General features: G+C 51.4%; 7 protein-coding genes across 7 annotated transcripts; 5 read left to right on the top strand and 2 right to left on the bottom strand.

Annotated features, from left to right (window-relative positions):
- Positions 1-1,071: 1,071 nt before the first annotated feature.
- Positions 1,072-2,885, bottom strand: F4807DRAFT_410187 (uncharacterized protein). Its single transcript, XM_047996597.1, has 2 exons — positions 2,699-2,885; positions 1,072-2,616 (listed from the first exon to the last, which is right to left on the bottom strand). The coding sequence occupies exon 2, from the start codon at positions 2,365-2,367 to the stop codon at positions 1,267-1,269; it is 1,101 nt and encodes a 366-aa protein (XP_047857743.1). The 5' UTR covers positions 2,368-2,616; positions 2,699-2,885; the 3' UTR covers positions 1,072-1,266.
- A 235-nt stretch (positions 2,886-3,120) lies between these two features.
- Positions 3,121-6,143, top strand: F4807DRAFT_255554 (uncharacterized protein). The gene has a single exon (XM_047994430.1). It carries the CDS (start codon positions 3,290-3,292, stop codon positions 5,927-5,929), a length of 2,640 nt encoding a protein of 879 aa, XP_047857742.1. The 5' UTR covers positions 3,121-3,289; the 3' UTR covers positions 5,930-6,143.
- Positions 6,144-6,833: 690 nt separating this feature from the next.
- On the top strand, positions 6,834-7,810 carry F4807DRAFT_410181 (uncharacterized protein). The gene is made up of 3 exons (XM_047996596.1): positions 6,834-7,293; positions 7,374-7,496; positions 7,592-7,810. Exons 1-3 carry the CDS (start codon positions 7,107-7,109, stop codon positions 7,723-7,725), a joined length of 444 nt encoding a protein of 147 aa, XP_047857741.1. The 5' UTR covers positions 6,834-7,106; the 3' UTR covers positions 7,726-7,810.
- F4807DRAFT_410179 (uncharacterized protein) lies at positions 7,767-8,966 on the top strand. The gene has a single exon (XM_047996595.1). The coding sequence runs from the start codon at positions 8,344-8,346 to the stop codon at positions 8,554-8,556; it is 213 nt and encodes a 70-aa protein (XP_047857740.1). The 5' UTR covers positions 7,767-8,343; the 3' UTR covers positions 8,557-8,966.
- Positions 8,967-9,860: 894 nt separating this feature from the next.
- F4807DRAFT_255465 (uncharacterized protein) lies at positions 9,861-13,785 on the top strand. Its single transcript, XM_047994429.1, has 2 exons — positions 9,861-10,288; positions 10,397-13,785. Exons 1-2 carry the CDS (start codon positions 10,104-10,106, stop codon positions 13,611-13,613), a joined length of 3,402 nt encoding a protein of 1,133 aa, XP_047857739.1. The 5' UTR covers positions 9,861-10,103; the 3' UTR covers positions 13,614-13,785.
- Positions 13,786-14,186: 401 nt separating this feature from the next.
- F4807DRAFT_456560 (dolichol phosphate-mannose biosynthesis regulatory protein) lies at positions 14,187-14,533 on the bottom strand (the record flags this gene model as incomplete). Its single annotated transcript, XM_048000891.1, has 2 exons — positions 14,187-14,375; positions 14,477-14,533. 2 exons carry the CDS (start codon positions 14,531-14,533, stop codon positions 14,187-14,189), a joined length of 246 nt encoding a protein of 81 aa, XP_047857738.1.
- Positions 14,534-15,045: 512 nt separating this feature from the next.
- F4807DRAFT_410170 (MIF4G-domain-containing protein) lies at positions 15,046-18,384 on the top strand. The gene is made up of 2 exons (XM_047996594.1): positions 15,046-18,249; positions 18,332-18,384. Exon 1 carries the CDS (start codon positions 15,184-15,186, stop codon positions 17,770-17,772), a length of 2,589 nt encoding a protein of 862 aa, XP_047857737.1. The 5' UTR covers positions 15,046-15,183; the 3' UTR covers positions 17,773-18,249; positions 18,332-18,384.
- The last annotated feature ends 33 nt before the right edge of the window (positions 18,385-18,417 follow it).

Below are 18,417 nucleotides of genomic sequence, written 5' to 3'. Positions count from 1 at the left end.
CAGGATATTACCGTAATTGGTAATTAGTCTATGCCGTGATTGGTCCATCCCTTCCTGCGTAGTTTTCGTTGATATCCCATTACATACAAGGATCCACTTACAGACGATTTAGAGATGTAGCAATCTAGGATATATGGCACATAGGCTCATGAAGACTGGGAGACCTGGGGTCTAGGTCTCTGGTCAGCATCTAGGGAACCAACAAGAATCATAAGGCGGGTATTCTCTTTATTTCCCTCCAATATTCTCAGGCCATCGTGAAAATATCTCTGGTGTAATGGTATTCTCGCCTTGGCATGCATTGCCACTACCACGCCAACTCTTTACGAGTCCCGGTTATCCGGACTGGTTCAGCGGGAAGAATAATTTCTTACCGGCCATCCTTAAAGCAAGTTATATAGGCGTGTATTCTGTAGCAGCTGTTCATTACTTCTCTAGTGGATGTCAGGTATACAACGGCTACGACGCATGCTTAGCAAGCACAGTGACATGCGATGACAGGCTCAACAGGCAGGAGCACAGGACAGGCAGGGTATTAGCAATATCTGCTGCGAGATTGAAGCATGCGAGTGTACATATTAGGAGGAATAGAAGTCGAAATGATGGAATATGAACTTGGATATGGGGGGACTGAGAACGGATCTAGTACCTACAGAAGATTTGGATCACGGTGGATATTATTTCTTTCGAAGATAACTAAAGGTCTCTGGTTTTATATCAGAGCAAGGGGCGCTGAGTTATTCTTGAGTTACATTATTAGCTCTTATACTGACATCGGAACGCCTTTATCATTGGGTATTGGTCCATAGCGAGGTCTCATGGCTCAGGCTCAACTTAGGTAGCTTGTGCTCAGAGGCCACGGAAGAAGATCTACATATACATGTTTACTACGTATTATTCGTTGTCTTATCATAGTAGCAAGTTGTATTAATACTGTCCTGCAATCTGGGCTAGTAAAACATCTTAGGTTTTATGATACACCCACCTGGGTACCTGGTTGTTCTACCACAAGACCTAATTACGACGGCGATGTATAGCTCTCAGTAACGACATGCTGCAAGTATATACCAAACCCTCTATATTTACGCAACGGTAGTTAAAATTTTATCTAGTTAAGGGCGATGAGAGTTTAACGTTCATTGTCACGGACGTGGTTTAAAAATTAAACAACACAAAATCATGACCTAGCCTCTTCGACGTATTTTAGCATCCATGATAGGTAGGTATGAATCCAAAAAGCGACGAGCCTTAGCATATGTTTCCCAACTAGTTGAAATTCTTCCTCAGCCAGTCTTGATCTAATAGATCATCGATATTATCCTCTGTAGCTCTATCATAGCTGTCGAGGCCATTTTCCTCGAGAAATTCGTCCAAGAGCCCTGCAACTTCGTCATTATTCATGTCCGCAAATGCAGAATGAGTATTTCCCTTGAGCCCTCCGTCTTTGGTTAGAAAGAATACTTTCGCGTTCCCACCATACATGTTAATGAGCTTGGCCACTTGTCTCGTCTGCCGAAGAAATGGAAAGCTTTCCTCTCTGTGATCCCCCCACACAAATTGGATGGCTTTAAGCTTGGCCAACTTCTTAAATTCTTCAAGGGGAACCTTCAAGGGGCCAAATGGCTCTCCGGCGGTAATATTGTACGTATCAGGGAACACGGAACCGTAGGACTCGTAGGCTACAATGGCTTTTATGTTTGTCGAGTTGCTCTTGGTGGCCGTTAACTGGGCACGTAGGCCGGAAGCTGAGTTGGTAAGATACACAATGCTATCTCCAAGTCGGCCCGAGTCTGCAGCGACCGCGGCTGCTTGAGACTCGAGATGCACGTTCTTATTGGTGTCGAACTCGACGTAGCGGGCACTAGTCGCTTGTTGCCATGCCTCACGGTCTTCAGTAGGAAACTGCACACCTGGCCAGAAATTTGGATATGAGGGACCGAAATTCCAGGCCACAAAGTTGCCCTGGTCTCTGTATGAGGGTGTGTAGAGATATGGTTCGCATGCCCAATTAGCTCGTCCGACCCGAGGCCCGTCCCAGAGGTAAACAGGGTATCGGCGACGTAGGAACATGTCCTTGTAGCCCTCACCACCGTCCCAGCGGTTTTGAAATGCCTGCGTAGTTGCGCTATGCCACATTACAATGCTCGTGCTCCGCGGCCTCCAGGGAATAAAGTATTCCATGTACCCATGGTCGCAGGAGAGGGTAGAATTAGCAAAGGCGGGGCTTTTGATGATACTGCCTCCCACTACGAAGCCGCCAGATCTACTAAGAATGATAGGGCGTTTCCTGGCTTCCTGAGCGTCCGAGGCTGAACCTGCTGCTGCCGTAGCCAGGAGTAGCGAAGTCAGTATGATGGTAGTTAACATAGTGCTTAGGTAGTCGTCCAATGCTACAAGCTAGGGAGGTGCCAGGGATACACATATCAGGAGAGCGAGTGAAACAAGTGACGTTCCTATCAATGCCTGTTCATCATTCTTATAACTTGAACTCATATGTTCTTGGTAACTGCCGGAGTTTCCTAGTATATTCGAGTTGGAGTTCATGGCTAATAGGGGAAATCACTGCGGAGGATTCTGACGCGCTCATTCGCGGTGGCTTTATTCAGCCGCCGATACCTGCAAGCTTAGCCATAGCTTGGATGGGATGGGGAAACGGAAACTGGCGGGGATAGGGAAAATGGGAGAACATGTAGAGTACCTATATTTGCTTTGATCATTTCGAATAGGCAGTTGCATTGAAAGTATGTAATAGGTAATGCCTAGAAGAGCGGAAGTAAATTGTAATTATATTGAAGTTGATTGTAGCCTGGATAAATTTCGTTACAGGCGTGAACTAAGTCGACAATATGAAGCTTATAGGATAGAGGAGGACCTGACGAATATCATTATATACATGTAAGCGATTGAGTTCTAAGCACCTAGGTACATCCTAAGATGCACTTACCACTTCCGAAGATTTGCCGTGATTACTCATGCTGTTCAATGGTCCTGCCCCACCAGCCCCTGTACAATTAAGTTGTACGAAGTACCTTACACTGTCATAAGCGATTAGGTAAGAACATTTAAACCATGAAGCTCGGGCCAACAAACCTTGACGCGACTACCTTCCACTGTCCATACCTTCACTTCATCGTACAATCGCGTTAACTTTATCACCGCACACTTTTCATCACTCCTTGTCCTCCACCTACTGTCATTAATTTCCATCATTCCCAAACTCTTCAACTGCCTTCTATGCTGCACCTTTTCACAGCACAACAACTTGTCTTCTGCAGTCTGCGTTATAATCATGGCAACGGCAGTAGAAGCAAACAGCGATAAAGGTGGGGAGCTCGATGGTGACATCTCACCAAGGAACAAGGACTCCAGCACCTTGGCACAGTCTATCCCATCGCTCGATACCACGAATAATGGCCTCGGATCTCTCAACATGCGCGCAGATCCAGATGCGCAAGCTACAGTAACTGATTTCCTCGATTTTACCGAATACCTCCCGTCCGACATGATGCGATCTCTTACCCTCATCGGGAACCTTGACCAAGCCTACCTCGAGGCCTCAGCAACCGTAAATGGCCTCACTGCCACATGGGGAAAATTGCCAACTCTGCCAGCCGACCAGCGCCCTGCCCCCGCAAGATTGCGCCAAGAGATATCCGAGAATCTAAATCGCGCCGTCAGCTCGCGCGTCTTTTCTCACGCCGAAGCTGTTCGCATACATGAAAACGTGATCAGGCATTACAACAGGGCCAAGACCATCCATGCGAAACTTCAAGCGATGCGCGACAATTTTCCTACCGCGGAGGAACAGAAGAGCCCTACCCAGGTTAAGTCCCCGCAGATGGTTCGCACCCCCAAGATCACTCTTCGGCTAGATAGCAACGGACAGAAAATTCAGAGGCCACCCAGAATCACCGTTCCGGGTGAGGTCCTCGCGCCTTACGAGATCGATTTTAACTCCTACAGCTCATTGAGCGACGAATCCTCCGACGACGAAGAAGAAGAGGAAGATATGCCGGTATCCCCTCCAAGGCAAGTTGCGGCGCCGTCGGCTCGCATTAAGGTGGTCAAACCGCCCAAGTCCCCCAAACCCCCCAAGCAGAAGATACCCAAGCCACCGCGACCTCCTCGCGCATCTATGCATAGGTCTGATAACACCATACCCATGATGTCTACGAGCACCGCCTTGGCCCAGCTTAAGCCGCCTCCCGAGAATGCGGTTCCCGGCAGCGCTGACGCCCCGTGGCTTCAACTGACGCCCTACGAGTTGGCGAAGCTACGAAAGCGCATGAAGAAGAACGCGGTGTGGAACCCTAGCGATACCATGATAGCCCGCGAACTTAAGAACTTGGGACGTGGTGTCGAAGCCTACAGGGCCGCCCAGAAGCAAGCGGAGGAGGAGGGAAAGCCCTTCGAGGCAGCTCTCCCCGCCCCGGTGGTAGATGCTGAATCCGGGACTCAGCATCCTCCCGAAGGTGCGATCAGCGCTGAAGCTCTGACAGCAGACGAGGTACAGTTAAGCAACCGTGGCATGAAGTTGAATGAGGCCAAGAAGCTGAAACGTGAATCTATGGCAAGAATCGCAGCCGAGGAAGCAGAAGAATCTGCTAGGAAAATGGTGGAAGCTGCCAGAATGTTTCTTAGCCACGAAGCCTCTCCATCCGTCAACGGGGGCCAGGACAGACCACCTGAGGCAAGCCAGAGTCAAGGGAAGGCCAGCAAGCCAAAAACGAGAAAGCGAAAGCGCAACTCCATGTCGGAGACTCCTGTCTCGGAGAAACCCGAGGCGGCTCAGAGCCTGCCTGCCAACCAACCGGCTAGTCAACCTGAGAAACCTCAGCTGAAGCGAACTAAGACGGAGACTCCGGTTCCGCTGCCGCAACTGACTCCTCGGCCACCTTCGGTACCTCCCCCGCCCCCCGCCTCTACGGTGCCATCCGCTCCTACGGAAACTCCTGTCCCCGTCCCGCACCTAGGAAAGATCTCTCAGGCTGCGACAACGTCGAAGACGCCGGTACCTGTACCGCTTCCGGTTTCGTCTGACACGTCTATGGTTACTACAAGGTCTGCTGCTTCATCTTCGACAACTAGCCCGGCACCTCCATCCAGCGTCACCACGACCGTTCCTGTCAAGCCGCCCGCAGAGACACCGGTCCCGCTGCCTCCCAAGACTTCAACCACGCCTATCCCCCCTCCAGCTCGGGAGCTACCCAAACGGGAAACTAGACAGAACTTACAGCAAGTTCCTGCCCCCACCCCAGCTAACCCCAAGCAGCCAAGTTCTCGGGGCAACACCCCAACAACCACTTCCGTAACCGAATCGCAGCCAGCATCTGCACGTCGGCCCACCTCACGTGGCAAAGCTGCGAGTCAGGAGCCGCCTCCAACGCTAGCAGCCGAACGTCCTCGACGTGCGAGCACCGCTCGGAACACGCCCGCTCCCGAGCTGCGCCAACCTAGCAAGCGCACTAAACGACCTGCTCCTGGTGTGGTGACTACAAACTCGGGTGGCACTAGCGCTATAGGGAAGCGCAAGGCCGCGCCTCGCAAGAAGGCCATCGGTAAGAAAGAGAAAGGCGCGAATCAGGAAGTTGAAGGCGAAGTGGACGACGACGGCAACGTCATCGATCCCGATGAACCGAGATACTGTCTTTGCAATGGGGTTAGCTTTGGCACTATGATACAGTGCGACAACGTTGATGTGAGCGCCAAAAAGAACACCAAAACCCCAGCACGAGATGACAAGACAAGACGCGTGAAAAAACTAACCGAGAACCGCATACAGAATTGCAAGCAAGAATGGTTCCATCTAGGGTGCGTGGGACTTACTGAGATACCCGCACGTACGACAAAGTGGTATTGCCCCGAATGCCGCATTGCACTGAACATCGGAGGAAGAGGAGAAGTGAATTCGCGAGGAGTGAGGATGTGATCACGCCTACCATAATCTCCATAATTCCCGACCTATATGATGAGAAGACGCTTAGTCTTTCGCTAACGATTGATGCTATTCATCCAACCTTTACTCTGATCATAGACCTCTACTCAGGGGTCTTTTTTCTATCGAGCCTTAATACGACCCAATCCATACCGATATGGAGACGTGAAAAAAAGAGAGATACCCAAAAAGATTTTTACTCGAGGAGACAGTACGGAAAATAGGAGAATTATGGGGCTATAGGCGGACTGCGATGATGTTGTGGATTGCGGAGGTTTTTGTCCTTCAATATCCTACATCAAATTACAGTTCCTCGGCTACAAATCGAAGGTCACGTACGTCACAATTAACCCCGGTCTATCAATGATTCCATTTTTCCATACGGTTACGTTTCTTGCAACTTGCGTGTCATACCCAACAAACCTAAAAGATGCCAGACGGTTCTGAATGGCGGTCGAAAGTGAAGTTGGGAGAGATGATATATTTGGTCGGCAGCGCAGTTTGGCTGGTTAGCTGGCTGGCCACGCAAAACACCCTATACACGTTGCGGATCTTTTTAGGCGGACACCAAGGATGGTGATATATTCGAGAATTACACCCCGAGCCCGTTCCGTACTTTCCTACCAATGCAGGGCACTGGCAATACGGGTAGCAAGAGGAAGGTCTATGGAAGAAAAGGGTAATTGTACATAATTCTCGTCTATATAATTCCCACCGCCCTTTGTGACTTAAGATCATGTGATGTTTGCGCGCCCGAGGCTTTTAGAAATGTGTTGATGCTATTATTTGTGCACTAGCCCGATATTGGCGTCTTACAATAGATGTCAATAGGAAGCAATGCCGATTGCTAGGTATTATGTAGGTAATTAGGACATGTATAAATGTAGTAGGTAGTGAGCGTCAGCATGGCTTGATTATGAGAGCTACTTTCATTCCTAGATCATCTTTAGTACCTATTTAGGTATGCTACGCGTATCTACGTAAGAACATTGATGGTGCTTCGGGGTGCAAGTTGGGTTTAAATCCGGTCGTCACACTAAGTATTACCTATAACTCGTTGATTTCCAACATTATTCGACACACTTCCAAATATTTTAATCGTTTTCCCTGTTCTAGAAAGTCGCGATACCTAGAATTCTCATTCTCTGCATTTCATCTGCAAACCTACACAATGGCTTCCTCCTCCGGCTACGTTCCTATACTCCCATCTGATTCTGCGGTTAACGAGAGAATCAAAAGTTTTATGGAGAAATTCTATGCCATATCCGACGATCCATCAAAGAACGAAGAGTGGGTGGATTACTTCTTGCCCGACGCCGTGGTTATTATCGGTGATAGGTCGGCCAAGGGAACTGATGGTACTGACATATCTATCTACACATAAAAGGCTGGCTTGTAATCCAGTATCATTAGAGGCTAACTCAGAAATTCTCATCAGAAATCCGTCAGTTGCGCCAGGGTATGTGGGAAAGGACGAAATCACGGAGACATAAACCGGGCAAAGTGTTTCCGGCGACCTTTGGTGGGGCCGACGAAGGCGAAGGAATGACGATAGAATATAGTGAGCATATGGTCCTTTGCACAATATGAACTGAAACTTCTGATTTATCACTAAGCATCCTTCAAGAGAGAAAATGCTGACTCGAGAGGTTGCAGTGCTCCAAGGCTCAGTCGACTTTGTTTTGAAGAATGGAGAACAGAAAGCGGTGTCGTGGGCGGGACATGCTGTCTTGAACGATGCGCAAGGGAGGTTGAAATATCAGTTCTATCAAGTCTACTTGCGCGGATGACTGCTCTTGCTTCCCGTTAAGGTGTGTGTTGATCACGTAACCTTAGAATCCTGAAAGAAAATTCAAATGATCCCGTTCCTTATTATTTATAGAAATACTAGTGATGATGATGGTGATAATGCAATGCTATGACTCTGTCACGATGAAAACCCCGAGCTTATTTATTAGACTACCTATGTAGTCACCTTGACTTTATTGAGGAACTGGTCTAGGAATAGCAGGAATAGCGACAAAAGCTGTTCGCGTGGCTTGGGTCTTCGATTGGGTGTCAGCTGACCTTCTACCGCCTACCCCTCCATCTTACCTACCTAGGTACCATAGGCGTTCATGATCACGATGGCAAAATGGGAGGTGAGCGCGGGGAGCTTCTGGACCAGGTGGCATATATTACGATGATGACGATAGATCCCGTGATGAAACCATTCAGAGTAATTGTGAATTTTGCTTAGGACCTGGATAGCTGATACAAATGTATTAGGTTCCCACCATGTTGATTCCAATTCTTCGATATCTCTTTGATCCTTTCAAGCTGTATGTGCTTATTATCAGCTGGGAGCACTCATTCTCGAAGTCGCTTGTCTCAAAGAACCGATGACGTAGGTTTATGATGGAATTCACATGAATGCATCGACATCATTCGGCATCGTCATCTGTTTCCCCTTTTCTACCCTTTCTCCCCTTTCTCCCCTTTCCCCCTTTCTCTTATTCATATTATCCATATTATCCATGAGACAAGGGCCAGCTTCGACTGACAATCAGAAACTCCAGCTCATCTCAGCTCAACAGAACAACACAGCAAGCTGTTCGAGGGCCCCACTCGAGCATGTCTAAACTGGGTATAGTGAGGGGCTCCAAGCTGATTGCGCATGTGCATCTATGTTGTATGTAGGTATGTAGTACTAGGTGTTTAATTGTTCGTACAATGGGAACTGGTCGGTTGCATTCTCGACCTTATCGCTCCTGTATTCTGTACATACATACTTTAATTACCTACACAACCTGGTAGGTAGGTAGACCTTGAAGATTGAGGTTCAAAGGCCCTAATATGATATATCCATCGTATACTAATTGAATGTAATGTGAAGGACAGCCGTCGTTCCCGCTGTAGGCTGTGGGTGAGTTGTCGTTGGACAAGTCTAACTCTTATGCAGTCCTACACAGCTCAACCAAACAAAGGCTTGCCCGTAGCTTATGCGTGATGAGGAAGTCAATAATACTACTTAGGTAAATAGATATACGATAATGAGTATATGAATATGATACTACCTAGGTTATACGTACCTAGGTACCTAATGTAGGTAGGCATGAAAAGACGGAGGAGTTATGTAAGTAGGTCAGGTAGGCCAGGTACAACGAAGCTCCAATACGTAGGATATATCCACTTCGGCCATGTTCCTTGCCTTTGGGGTTCTAAAACGTTGATCCACATGTGCCTATCGCGCCTATCTACAGGTCAGGAAGTTGCCAGATTAGTGACTTGGTGACCTACACACGTAGAACCTTGGAACCTTACCCCTGTTAAGTCATTAGACTAAAGGTGTTCAAGGTATCTCCCCCCTCCTTCCCCCATATCCACCCTTATCCAATGCAATTACCTAGCGCTAGGTACCGTAGTCGATAGTCAATAGCGTCGTATCGCCTGTATTGAATGTACCCGGTACCTTCATCTTCGCGTACCGCATCTGCCCTCTGCCCCGCCTTTCTATCTGGACCGCTGCTGCTGGACTCGCTGGAAGCCCCCGATAGGACCTGCCTCGCTCCGAACGAGTCATACATCGTATCCTTGGTATCCTTGGTTCCCTAACCTCTTTCCCTCTCACGTCTTTCAACTAATCCATCTTCTCTCCTTAAACAACAAAGCGAAACAACGAGTCCGAATAAACATACCATAGATCCGATACCCTTTTCTTGTGAATACTATACAATACCTACAGCAGTGCTGGCATAATCATCTCCATCAACCACCCCTCGACGACTACTACGACTAATTCATGAGAGCCCCTACGAGATCGTAATAATACTTTTGCCGTGCCTATTCGGTTACCTGCGTCTTCCCGCGTCTTCCTCTCCTTTGTGCTTCACCCCTCTCCCAATCCTACCTAGGTAGCTTCGGCTTCCCGCTTTCCAACTGTCGATCGCGTACAACGCGCTTGTGTGTGCCTTTGTCCCTCCGACTCTCCTATCGAATCAACCTCCTCGACCCGATTAACCAGACTCTGACAATCACCTTATTTACGATTCCTTGTGACTCTTCCCTCCCCTTCCCAGAACGTATCGCGATAAGCCTCTGCGACCTTTCCGTTGCGAGTTGAGCTCATCCCTGAGCTCCTCCGCTGGCGAGCAGGAAACTGCCCCAGCCAACTTGCTAGCACCCCCCTATGCCCGGTTCGTCTACCCGCGATACCTCCCCGGCCTCGTCCTCCTCCGCGGGGGGAAAGAGTCGTAGTAAACGAAAACAGAAGCTTACTGGAAGTGATGCGCCAGGTTCAAAGAAGAAGGAAAAGAATGTCAAGGAAAGCGGCGGAGTTGTCGCAGCGGTGACAAGACATGGAGCTAAGTTTACGTACGTCTTCTACGGAATGCCTTCTCTTACCTAGTTAATACCGGATTATCTATTATGTACCGGCTGTTCGGGTCCTAGCACGTAAGAATAATGTTGACCGTGAATTAGTAATGGCGGTATCGCCAAAGATGCCTCGCCGCCCTTCGACTTTCCCCTGGCCCAGTCTCCCGAATTGAAGCCCGCCACCCCCGCAACGATCCCTACGAACGGTAATGCGGCAGCCTCTCCATTGCTAGATGCGGTTTCGACAACGTCGGTGTCCGCTAGCACGGCGCCGAGCGCTACCGAATGGGCGAGGGCTATGGGACCTTTTGCCGGATCACCCTCAAACCTGATAAGCATCATGGGCGACTCCCCGCCTACCCAACCCTCCTCATACGAGGACCAGCGGGCGTTACCGTATGCTTGGAGTGCGCAACAACGGCAGCAGTTTGCGAATGGCAACGCTTATTCGGCGTCCCCTCCAAACAGCATCAGACGACCTCTGAGCTTCCAGTTAGAGTCGCACTACCCTACGAATGATATACGTTCTCAAGCGTCATCGCCTCCCGGGGTGCGGAGAAGCTCGATGCACTCTCCCTTTCCTGCTCCGAGAATCGGGTCTCACCCGCCTTTGCCTCACCAGCCTCAAGCCCACTTTTACGGAGCGCCGGACATCGACTTCGATCTGAATGCCAAGGCAGGCTTGAAACCGGGTGAGAGGGGCTTCTATTTTGGCTTCGATACTCTCCCGACCTCTGACGGAATTCACTTGCCGGGTGGCGACAACGTCGTGCTTACGGGCTACGAAGGCGGCATTGACATCTACAGCGTTTCAAAACATGCCGTAGAGCCACTCGCTAGCTTGAGAGGGCTGCGTGGTGGAGTTTACAATGCCAAGATCCTCCCTTGGAACGACGTCCAGGATCCGCATGGCATATTCCCTCTGATTGCTCTTGTTATCCATGGGCCGGTGGTGCCTCCGAGTGCTCCCGAGATAGCCGTTGACCCGCGTTCCGACGGGTCCCCTAGTCCCAGATTGGAAGGCATCCATACACCTCAGTCGGACGGTAACCAGCGGCAGGTCAGTGTTGGCAAAACGCTACCGGTGGTTGACGCCTACCAAACTACGGTCGAGGTGTATTCCTTGTCGACGAACAGGTTAGTCGACGTGCTTTTGCAAGCACCGAAGACTCCCATCAAGACTTCGGTGTCGAACCCCATCTTCCGAAGCCCTCCGCCGGCCGGTGCCTTTCAGATCCGCGCCGATGCCGGGAGTATCGTGGTGTCTTCCGGTGCCACCGGAGAGTGCTGGATTTTTCGACAGGCAAAGTTTGAGCAAGAACCTGGGTATCAGTTCTGCTGCGTAGGCAAATTGTGGACAAGCTTGAATGGCGATTCGACGCCTGAGCAGGAGATGAGCCCGGGCCAGCTTCCTACCGGCAGGCGCCCGCAGATGCCCATCATATCGCTGAGCGGCAGATGGTTGGCGTACTGCCCACCGGCGCCCTCACCTCAAAAGTCGCTCAATCCGTCCATCCCTGTGCCTCTGGAAGGCAAAGTACCCGGCTTAACAACGCTTGCCCCCCCTATCCTGCCAAATGAGAGCGCCGACGTCGATCAGCCTATGCCTGACGGCGTAGTGAACCGTATCATGAGAGAAACCACCCAGGACTTACTCCAGGGGGCCCGATGGGTTGGGAAGCAGTCGGCTCAGCTCTGGAAGAACTACTGGTCTAAGCCCGGTCAGCAAGCACAACCCCGACAGCCTCAGATGGGCTCTCCACCATGGAGCGGAGGATACTCGGGAAGATCCGACGCTGCTCAGTTTCCGCCAACCTACGGGATACCGGGTCAGGCGGTGACCAAGGAGCCGGGCCTCGTGTCAATCTTGGACTTGCAAAGCCTTACGAGTTCGACCACGATCCACCATGTCAGTACGTTCAAGGCGCCGCTTGGCTGTAGCTTCTTGTCATTCTCGCCGACTGGCCTGTCTCTCTTCACAGCGAGCAGCAAGGGTGACGTCCAGACGGTTTGGGATCTGATGCGTATTCAATACACCAAGTCCTCCGCCCTGCAGAATTCGCAGCTGAATAACGGACACACGACGCGAGTAAGGCAAGTCGCTCAGTTTTCACGGATGACCGTCGCTCGGATCGTCGACGTTTCGTGGGCGAAGCCAAATGGAGAGCGAGCCGCGATGGTGACGGAGAGAGGTACCGTGCATTTGTTGGACATGCCATCGAGTGCTTACACCTGGCCCCCTCCCCGCCGTCGCGTAAGAGTCGAAGACGGGTCGCCTAAAAGTTCCGAAAATGCACAATCGGCAGTCTCGCTAGCGTCAAACGCCATCAGCTCTGCTTACGGGGCTACACGGACTTTGACCTCCCGTCACCAGCGCAGCATCTCAAACTCGCACACCACATCCACCATAATGGACCGTGCCGGTTACGGAGGCAAGGTGCTTGCCGCGGGAATTAGTCATTCTCTGGGTAATGCCGGGACAGCCATCAACCAGCTGCGCCATACTGGCGAGAACCGCGTCAGCCTCCCGCCGGGAAGTATGTTGCCCGGACCGTTCTGCGCGACGTGGATCACCGGCAAGAAATACCATACCTTGTTCGTGCTGGGGGATGGCCTAGTGAGGACTTTTCCGGGCAAGAGTCGAAGGCCAACCATCGCGAAAGACAAGCCTCGTCTGCACCATACCAATAGATATAGGGATTTCAAACTGAGGAGCCTCCCAGACGATCTCATCGCGCCTTCTATCAAACAGATCATCGATCCCATCGAAGACCTTGACATTACCAACCAGGAGCACGAGGGTGGGAACACGTTGGTTTTCAATCCTCGACCTCAATCGATCGATTCCGATTACAGCCCGGAGGCTTCTATCCCGCAAGCTGAGATAGAGTCTAGCGCGCCCTACCAGCCATTCCATACCGATAGAAGAGTGGGTCTATACGTATACGCGGAGGATATGTCAACTTCCGTATCGCACCTTCTGGCCGCTACAACATTGGAAGACAAGTCGAGACGCGCCGGACGTCGCCAAGCCCCAGCTACGTCGGAGCAGCCGTGGGCGTTCGGGCAGACCGTGAGCGGTGTCATCGTGAATGCGGGATTGGCGAATTTGATCGATGAGGACATTAGCAACAGTATCGACGACCACCGAGCCTTGCCTGCGTCGGCTATGGAACGAGTACTGCAAGTCGGTGAGCACGACGAACAGATCGTCGTTACTACCAGACGACGCAGGGGTGGGAACAGATCTACAGACGCTGACGAAGACGGATTCTTCGAGGATGATTGCGAAGTGCTTGATTTTGCGGACCAGAGAGTTTGAGACACATGCCGAATTTTGAGTTAACTCTGGGTTACTGGAACAGGCGTCTTGGTTCAACACGAAGTTGGATGCTCAGACTGCGCAAACGTCAGCAAGAGGCCGGCAACAAGGCTCTCTTGCGACTAGACATCCTATAAGACCCTCGCTTGATCAGGCTTGTGAATTTTTTTGGATGATATGGAACGGTAGGAACTGGAGTTATTGCATAAACCACGTCGCATCATCGAGACACGAGAGATGTATAGTCCCCGTCGTCCGTAGTCAGTTGAGCGCAACTCAATTAGATACATCAAGTCACCTTGGCACGCTCGGTCCTCAAACATAGTAGACAAACGCGATTATATATGGTTATTTTTGGTATTAGTAACTTTTTTGTTTTTACCTCAAGGTATGTAGTAGCAGTATACATGGGTTCATCCGATTCGGCGAAGCGCCTGTAATGACATCCGTAGCTCGCGTTCATGGGGATTTTGTAAGCAATCCAAGTCATATGTCCTTGCCCCAATTCCTGTTCGCAACCGCCCACGCGCGCCCAAGCCAGATAACCTTCCGAACTTGAAAATGCACGAAAACCTACGCCTTCTTCTTGGCGGCAACGGCCTTGGCCTTAGCAGCCCTCTTTCGGTTGCTGCGGATCATGACGACGCTTAGGAAGGAACCAACGACGGCAGAACCAAGGAGGATCAGGATCACGGGGATGCGGATAGCCCAGACGCGAGGGGGGAAGAAGGCGTGTAGGGGGTGGTCGGAGTCGACAAATGGCTAATTAGACGTTAGATCGGTCGTAGGCAAGGGGGAAGGGGGATAGGGGTATAATAGGAAAGAAGAGAGAATGCGAGGGAGAGCCGGGGAAGGGGAATTACCATAGCCAGTGTCCAGATGGAGTAGTAGAGAAAGACGACGGAAGCAGCCACAAGCATGGCGAGGCCGACTAGAGTGCCGAGCTGTGAGTAGGTGTTAGATAATTATTTGTATACAGTATGACTTGAGGGCCGCAAAGCGCAAGTTAGGTGAATGGGTTCGCATACCATTGTCAATTGTAAAGTGGTAAATGAATAATTGTCGGCTTTTATAAGAAACGTAGTGAGTGAGTGGATCGACAGTTTACAAGTCTCGTCTAGAAGCTTTCGTCTAAAAGGATGCGCCTTCGTTGAACTTCTGTTGCCTCGTGAGGTGGATGACCTGGCTAGAAATTGAGTTGTCCCGTCAAATGAGACGCGACACGACTGAGCAATTCTAGGTTAAAGTTGCAGCGTGGCTAGTAGCTAATTGATTGTGGCTTGAGTAAAGTTACTAGCAGGGGCGCTCCTTCAGTGCGCCAATGATATGGTGGAAATGGTGGACACAGGACCCACCTACAGGGATATGGGCCAGCCTCGCCAAAAAGTTTCGTCACGGTAAGTTTAACGGTCGCTTTTTGCCTGGCTCAATTCAATTTTTATCCATCAGTCATCTATTTTTTTTTCCCCGAGAGCAAATTCTACTATCCGTTTGATGGTTGTAGATTTAGTACTCGGATTAGCACCTCAAGACGCCACAGCACATAGTCGTTAGCCAGTGCTAGCAAGCCATGGCGGAGGTCGAGACGCGCCACCTAGGCGAACGGTCGCCGAATGAGGTTTCCATCCCTCGCTCTCCGCGCCGCGACAACGACCGTGGCCGACCTCGAGATGGCGGCGACAAGTACAGACCAGCACGCGATAGGGGCCGTCGCTCGCCACCTCCCCGACAACGATCGCCTCCTCGTCAGCGTACGCCGCCGAAGATGCCTACGGAGGAGGAGAAGCAGGCGGCCGCGAAGGCAGAGTATCAGAAGCTTCTAAATATGCGATCGGGCGGAACGTACATCCCGCCCGCGCGCCTCCGAGCGCTGCAGGCCCAGATCACGGACAAGACGAGCAAGGAATACCAGCGCATGGCTTGGGAAGCATTGAAAAAGAGCATCAACGGTCTCATCAACAAGGTCAACGTCTCGAATATCAAGCACATCGTCCCGGAACTGTTCCAAGAGAATCTGGTCAGAGGTCGAGGATTATTCTGCAGGAGCATCATGAAGGCGCAAGCTGCCAGCTTGCCCTTCACGCCGGTACTGGCGGCTATGGCAGCTATCGTCAACACCAAGTTACCCCAAGTCGGCGAGCTGCTGGTAAAGAGATTGGTCATGCAGTTCAGGAAGGCTTTCAAGCGGAACGACAAGGCGGTGTGCTTGTCCTCGACGATGTTCATCGCGCACCTGGTGAATCAGCAGGTGGTACACGAGATGGTGGCCGCTCAGATCCTGATCCTCCTGCTGCAAAAACCGACAGACGACAGCGTGGAAATCGCCGTAGGTCTGACGAAAGAAGTAGGGCAGCATCTCGAGGAGATGAGCCCGGCGATCGCGAATATCGTCTTCGACCAGTTCAGGAACATCCTGCACGAGGCGGACATAGATAAGCGGGTGCAGTTTATGATCGAGGTACTGTTCCAGGTACGCAAAGACAAATTCAAGGACAACCCCACGATCAAGGAGGAACTGGACTTGATCGAGGAAGAGGATCAGATCACGCACCGAGTCGAGCTAAGCGCCGACCTGGACGTACAAGACGGGCTCAATATCTTTAAATTCGACCCGGAGTGGGAGGAGAATGAGGCGGCGTATAAGAGATTAAGAGCTGAGATTTTGGGAGAAGGCAGCGACGACGACGAAGATGATGACGAGGATGAGAGTTCCGACGAAGAGGAAGAGGAGCAAAAAGCTATCGAGATCAAGGATCAGTCCAATACCGACCTAGTGAACCTCCGCAAGACCATCTACCTAACCATCATGAGTAGTATGGATCCCGAAGAGTGCGTCCACAAGCTTCTGAAAGTCAGCCTACCTCCCGGACAAGAGGCGGAGCTACCTTCCATGGTGGTCGAGTGCTGCAGTCAGGAGAAGACTTATTCCAAGTTCTTCGGCTTAATTGGGGAACGGTTCTCGAAGATCAACAGGGTCTGGTGCGATCTATTTACGCAGAGCTTCGAAAAGTACTACGAGACGATTCACCGATACGAGACCAATCGACTACGAAATATTGCTAGATTTTTCGGCCACCTGTTCGGGTCGGACGCCATCGGCTGGCATGCGCTTGCTATCATTCACCTTAACGAAGAGGAGACCACCTCCGCCAGCCGAATATTTATCAAGATCTTATTCCAGGAAATCTCCGAAGAGCTCGGCATGGCAAAGTTGCAGGCGCGAATGCGAGACGAGACGCTACAGGAAAGCTTCACAGGCCTATTCCCCCGCGACAACGCCCGGAACGTGCGATTCTCGATCAACTACTTTACCAGCATCGGCATGGGCGCTCTGACGGAGGAGATGAGAGAGTACTTGGCGAACATGCCGAAGCCGGCTCTTCCCGCACCGCCCGCCGCGGACGACTCAGACTCCGATTCGGTGTCCAGCTACTCGTCATACACCGGCTCTTCCTACTCGTCCCGCTCTAGATCTAGGTCTCGCACGCCGCGAAGAACCCTCGATAGGGGTCGCTCGACGTCACGAACACCGCCGCGACGTGGCCGATCGCTGTCGTATAGCAGGAGCAGGAGTCCGTCGCGCGCCCGCTCGTACTCTCAAAGCTCGTCGCGGAGCCCATCCCCGCGGAGAACTAGCAAGCGGTACTCCGCTTCCCCCAGCCCTCCCCGCGGCCGCCGGAGCTCCAACTATTCTCGGTACAGGTCGGTGACTCCACAACCTGCACGAGGAGGAACTACTAGGGCCCGCTCGTACAGTCGCGATCGAAGCTCTAGCCGATCCCGCTCGTACACACCTTCGCGAAGCCGCAGTCCGCCCCCGCGCAGGGTACCCGCGACGAGACGAGATTCATACTCGGCTAGCCCACCTCCCCGTCGACAGCGCCGCGTCTCGAGCTATTCCCGTTCCCGATCGCCGCCCGCGCAGCGGAATCGCCCTTCGCGGAAGTCGCCTTCTCCACTACCCGTAAGGCGGCGTAGGAACACGAGCTCCGTCAGCAGCGCACCTCGGAAGAGACCTCGGTACGATAGTCGGTCGCCTAGCCCGGCCGGCGCGAAGAGAAGACGGTATAGCTCCAGCTCAAGCCGGAGCAGGTCGAGGTCGGGGTCGCCGGCACACGCTAAAAGAGATGTCAGGAACAGAGGCCGAGATAGGGATTAAGCTTCTTAGCCGTCTAGAAAAGGGGGCAGGGGTAGCGGCTCATAGGATGCAATGAGGTGTAGGTCTAGGTCAAGGAGATCGCGTTTCAGGTCGAAGAGTTACGAATCTAACGGACGACGAAGGGAGTCCCGTTGTAGTGTGAGAAGACTCGGTCTATACACAGCGAGGTTTGTTCTCGAAGCTCGTCGCTTGGAAGGATAAGAAGGCGGTCTTCCCGTAGCTCTTCCGGTTCGGCCTCGCCTTGCGACGGGAAAAGGAGGCGTAGTTTTTCTAGGGATTCCGACAGTGCGATTCCACCACGCCGGTCGGACTCGACGGATCTCGTCACAACGATGAAGGACCAGAGATAATTATTGATGCGGGCAGTCGAATATCAACGGATCGGTAAGCTGACTACTTACGCTGCGATCTTGGAGCATTAATCTCCAGTGTTTTCTCTAAATCATCGCATTTGAAGTAAGCTTGAGGCGTTGCTGGCTGGCTTCGTTTAGTCGGATGTATAATATGCCACAGACTGGTGCTGGCAGGTAGTAGATAGTAAATTACGAATTGAACAGACCTGCAACGTGTTTTATGTAGTGTTCTCAAATGCGCACCTAAGTATGTCATGTATTCAAGGGGCGTCGAGGTGGTATAGCAAAACTT

This window comes from Annulohypoxylon truncatum (assembly GCF_022578515.1).
Source record: "Annulohypoxylon truncatum strain CBS 140777 unplaced genomic scaffold F4807scaffold_4, whole genome shotgun sequence".
Lineage (NCBI taxonomy): Eukaryota > Fungi > Ascomycota > Sordariomycetes > Xylariales > Hypoxylaceae > Annulohypoxylon > Annulohypoxylon truncatum.
The sequence above is the reverse complement of the archived record's forward strand: the minus strand, read 5'-3'. Positions and strand labels throughout refer to the sequence as shown.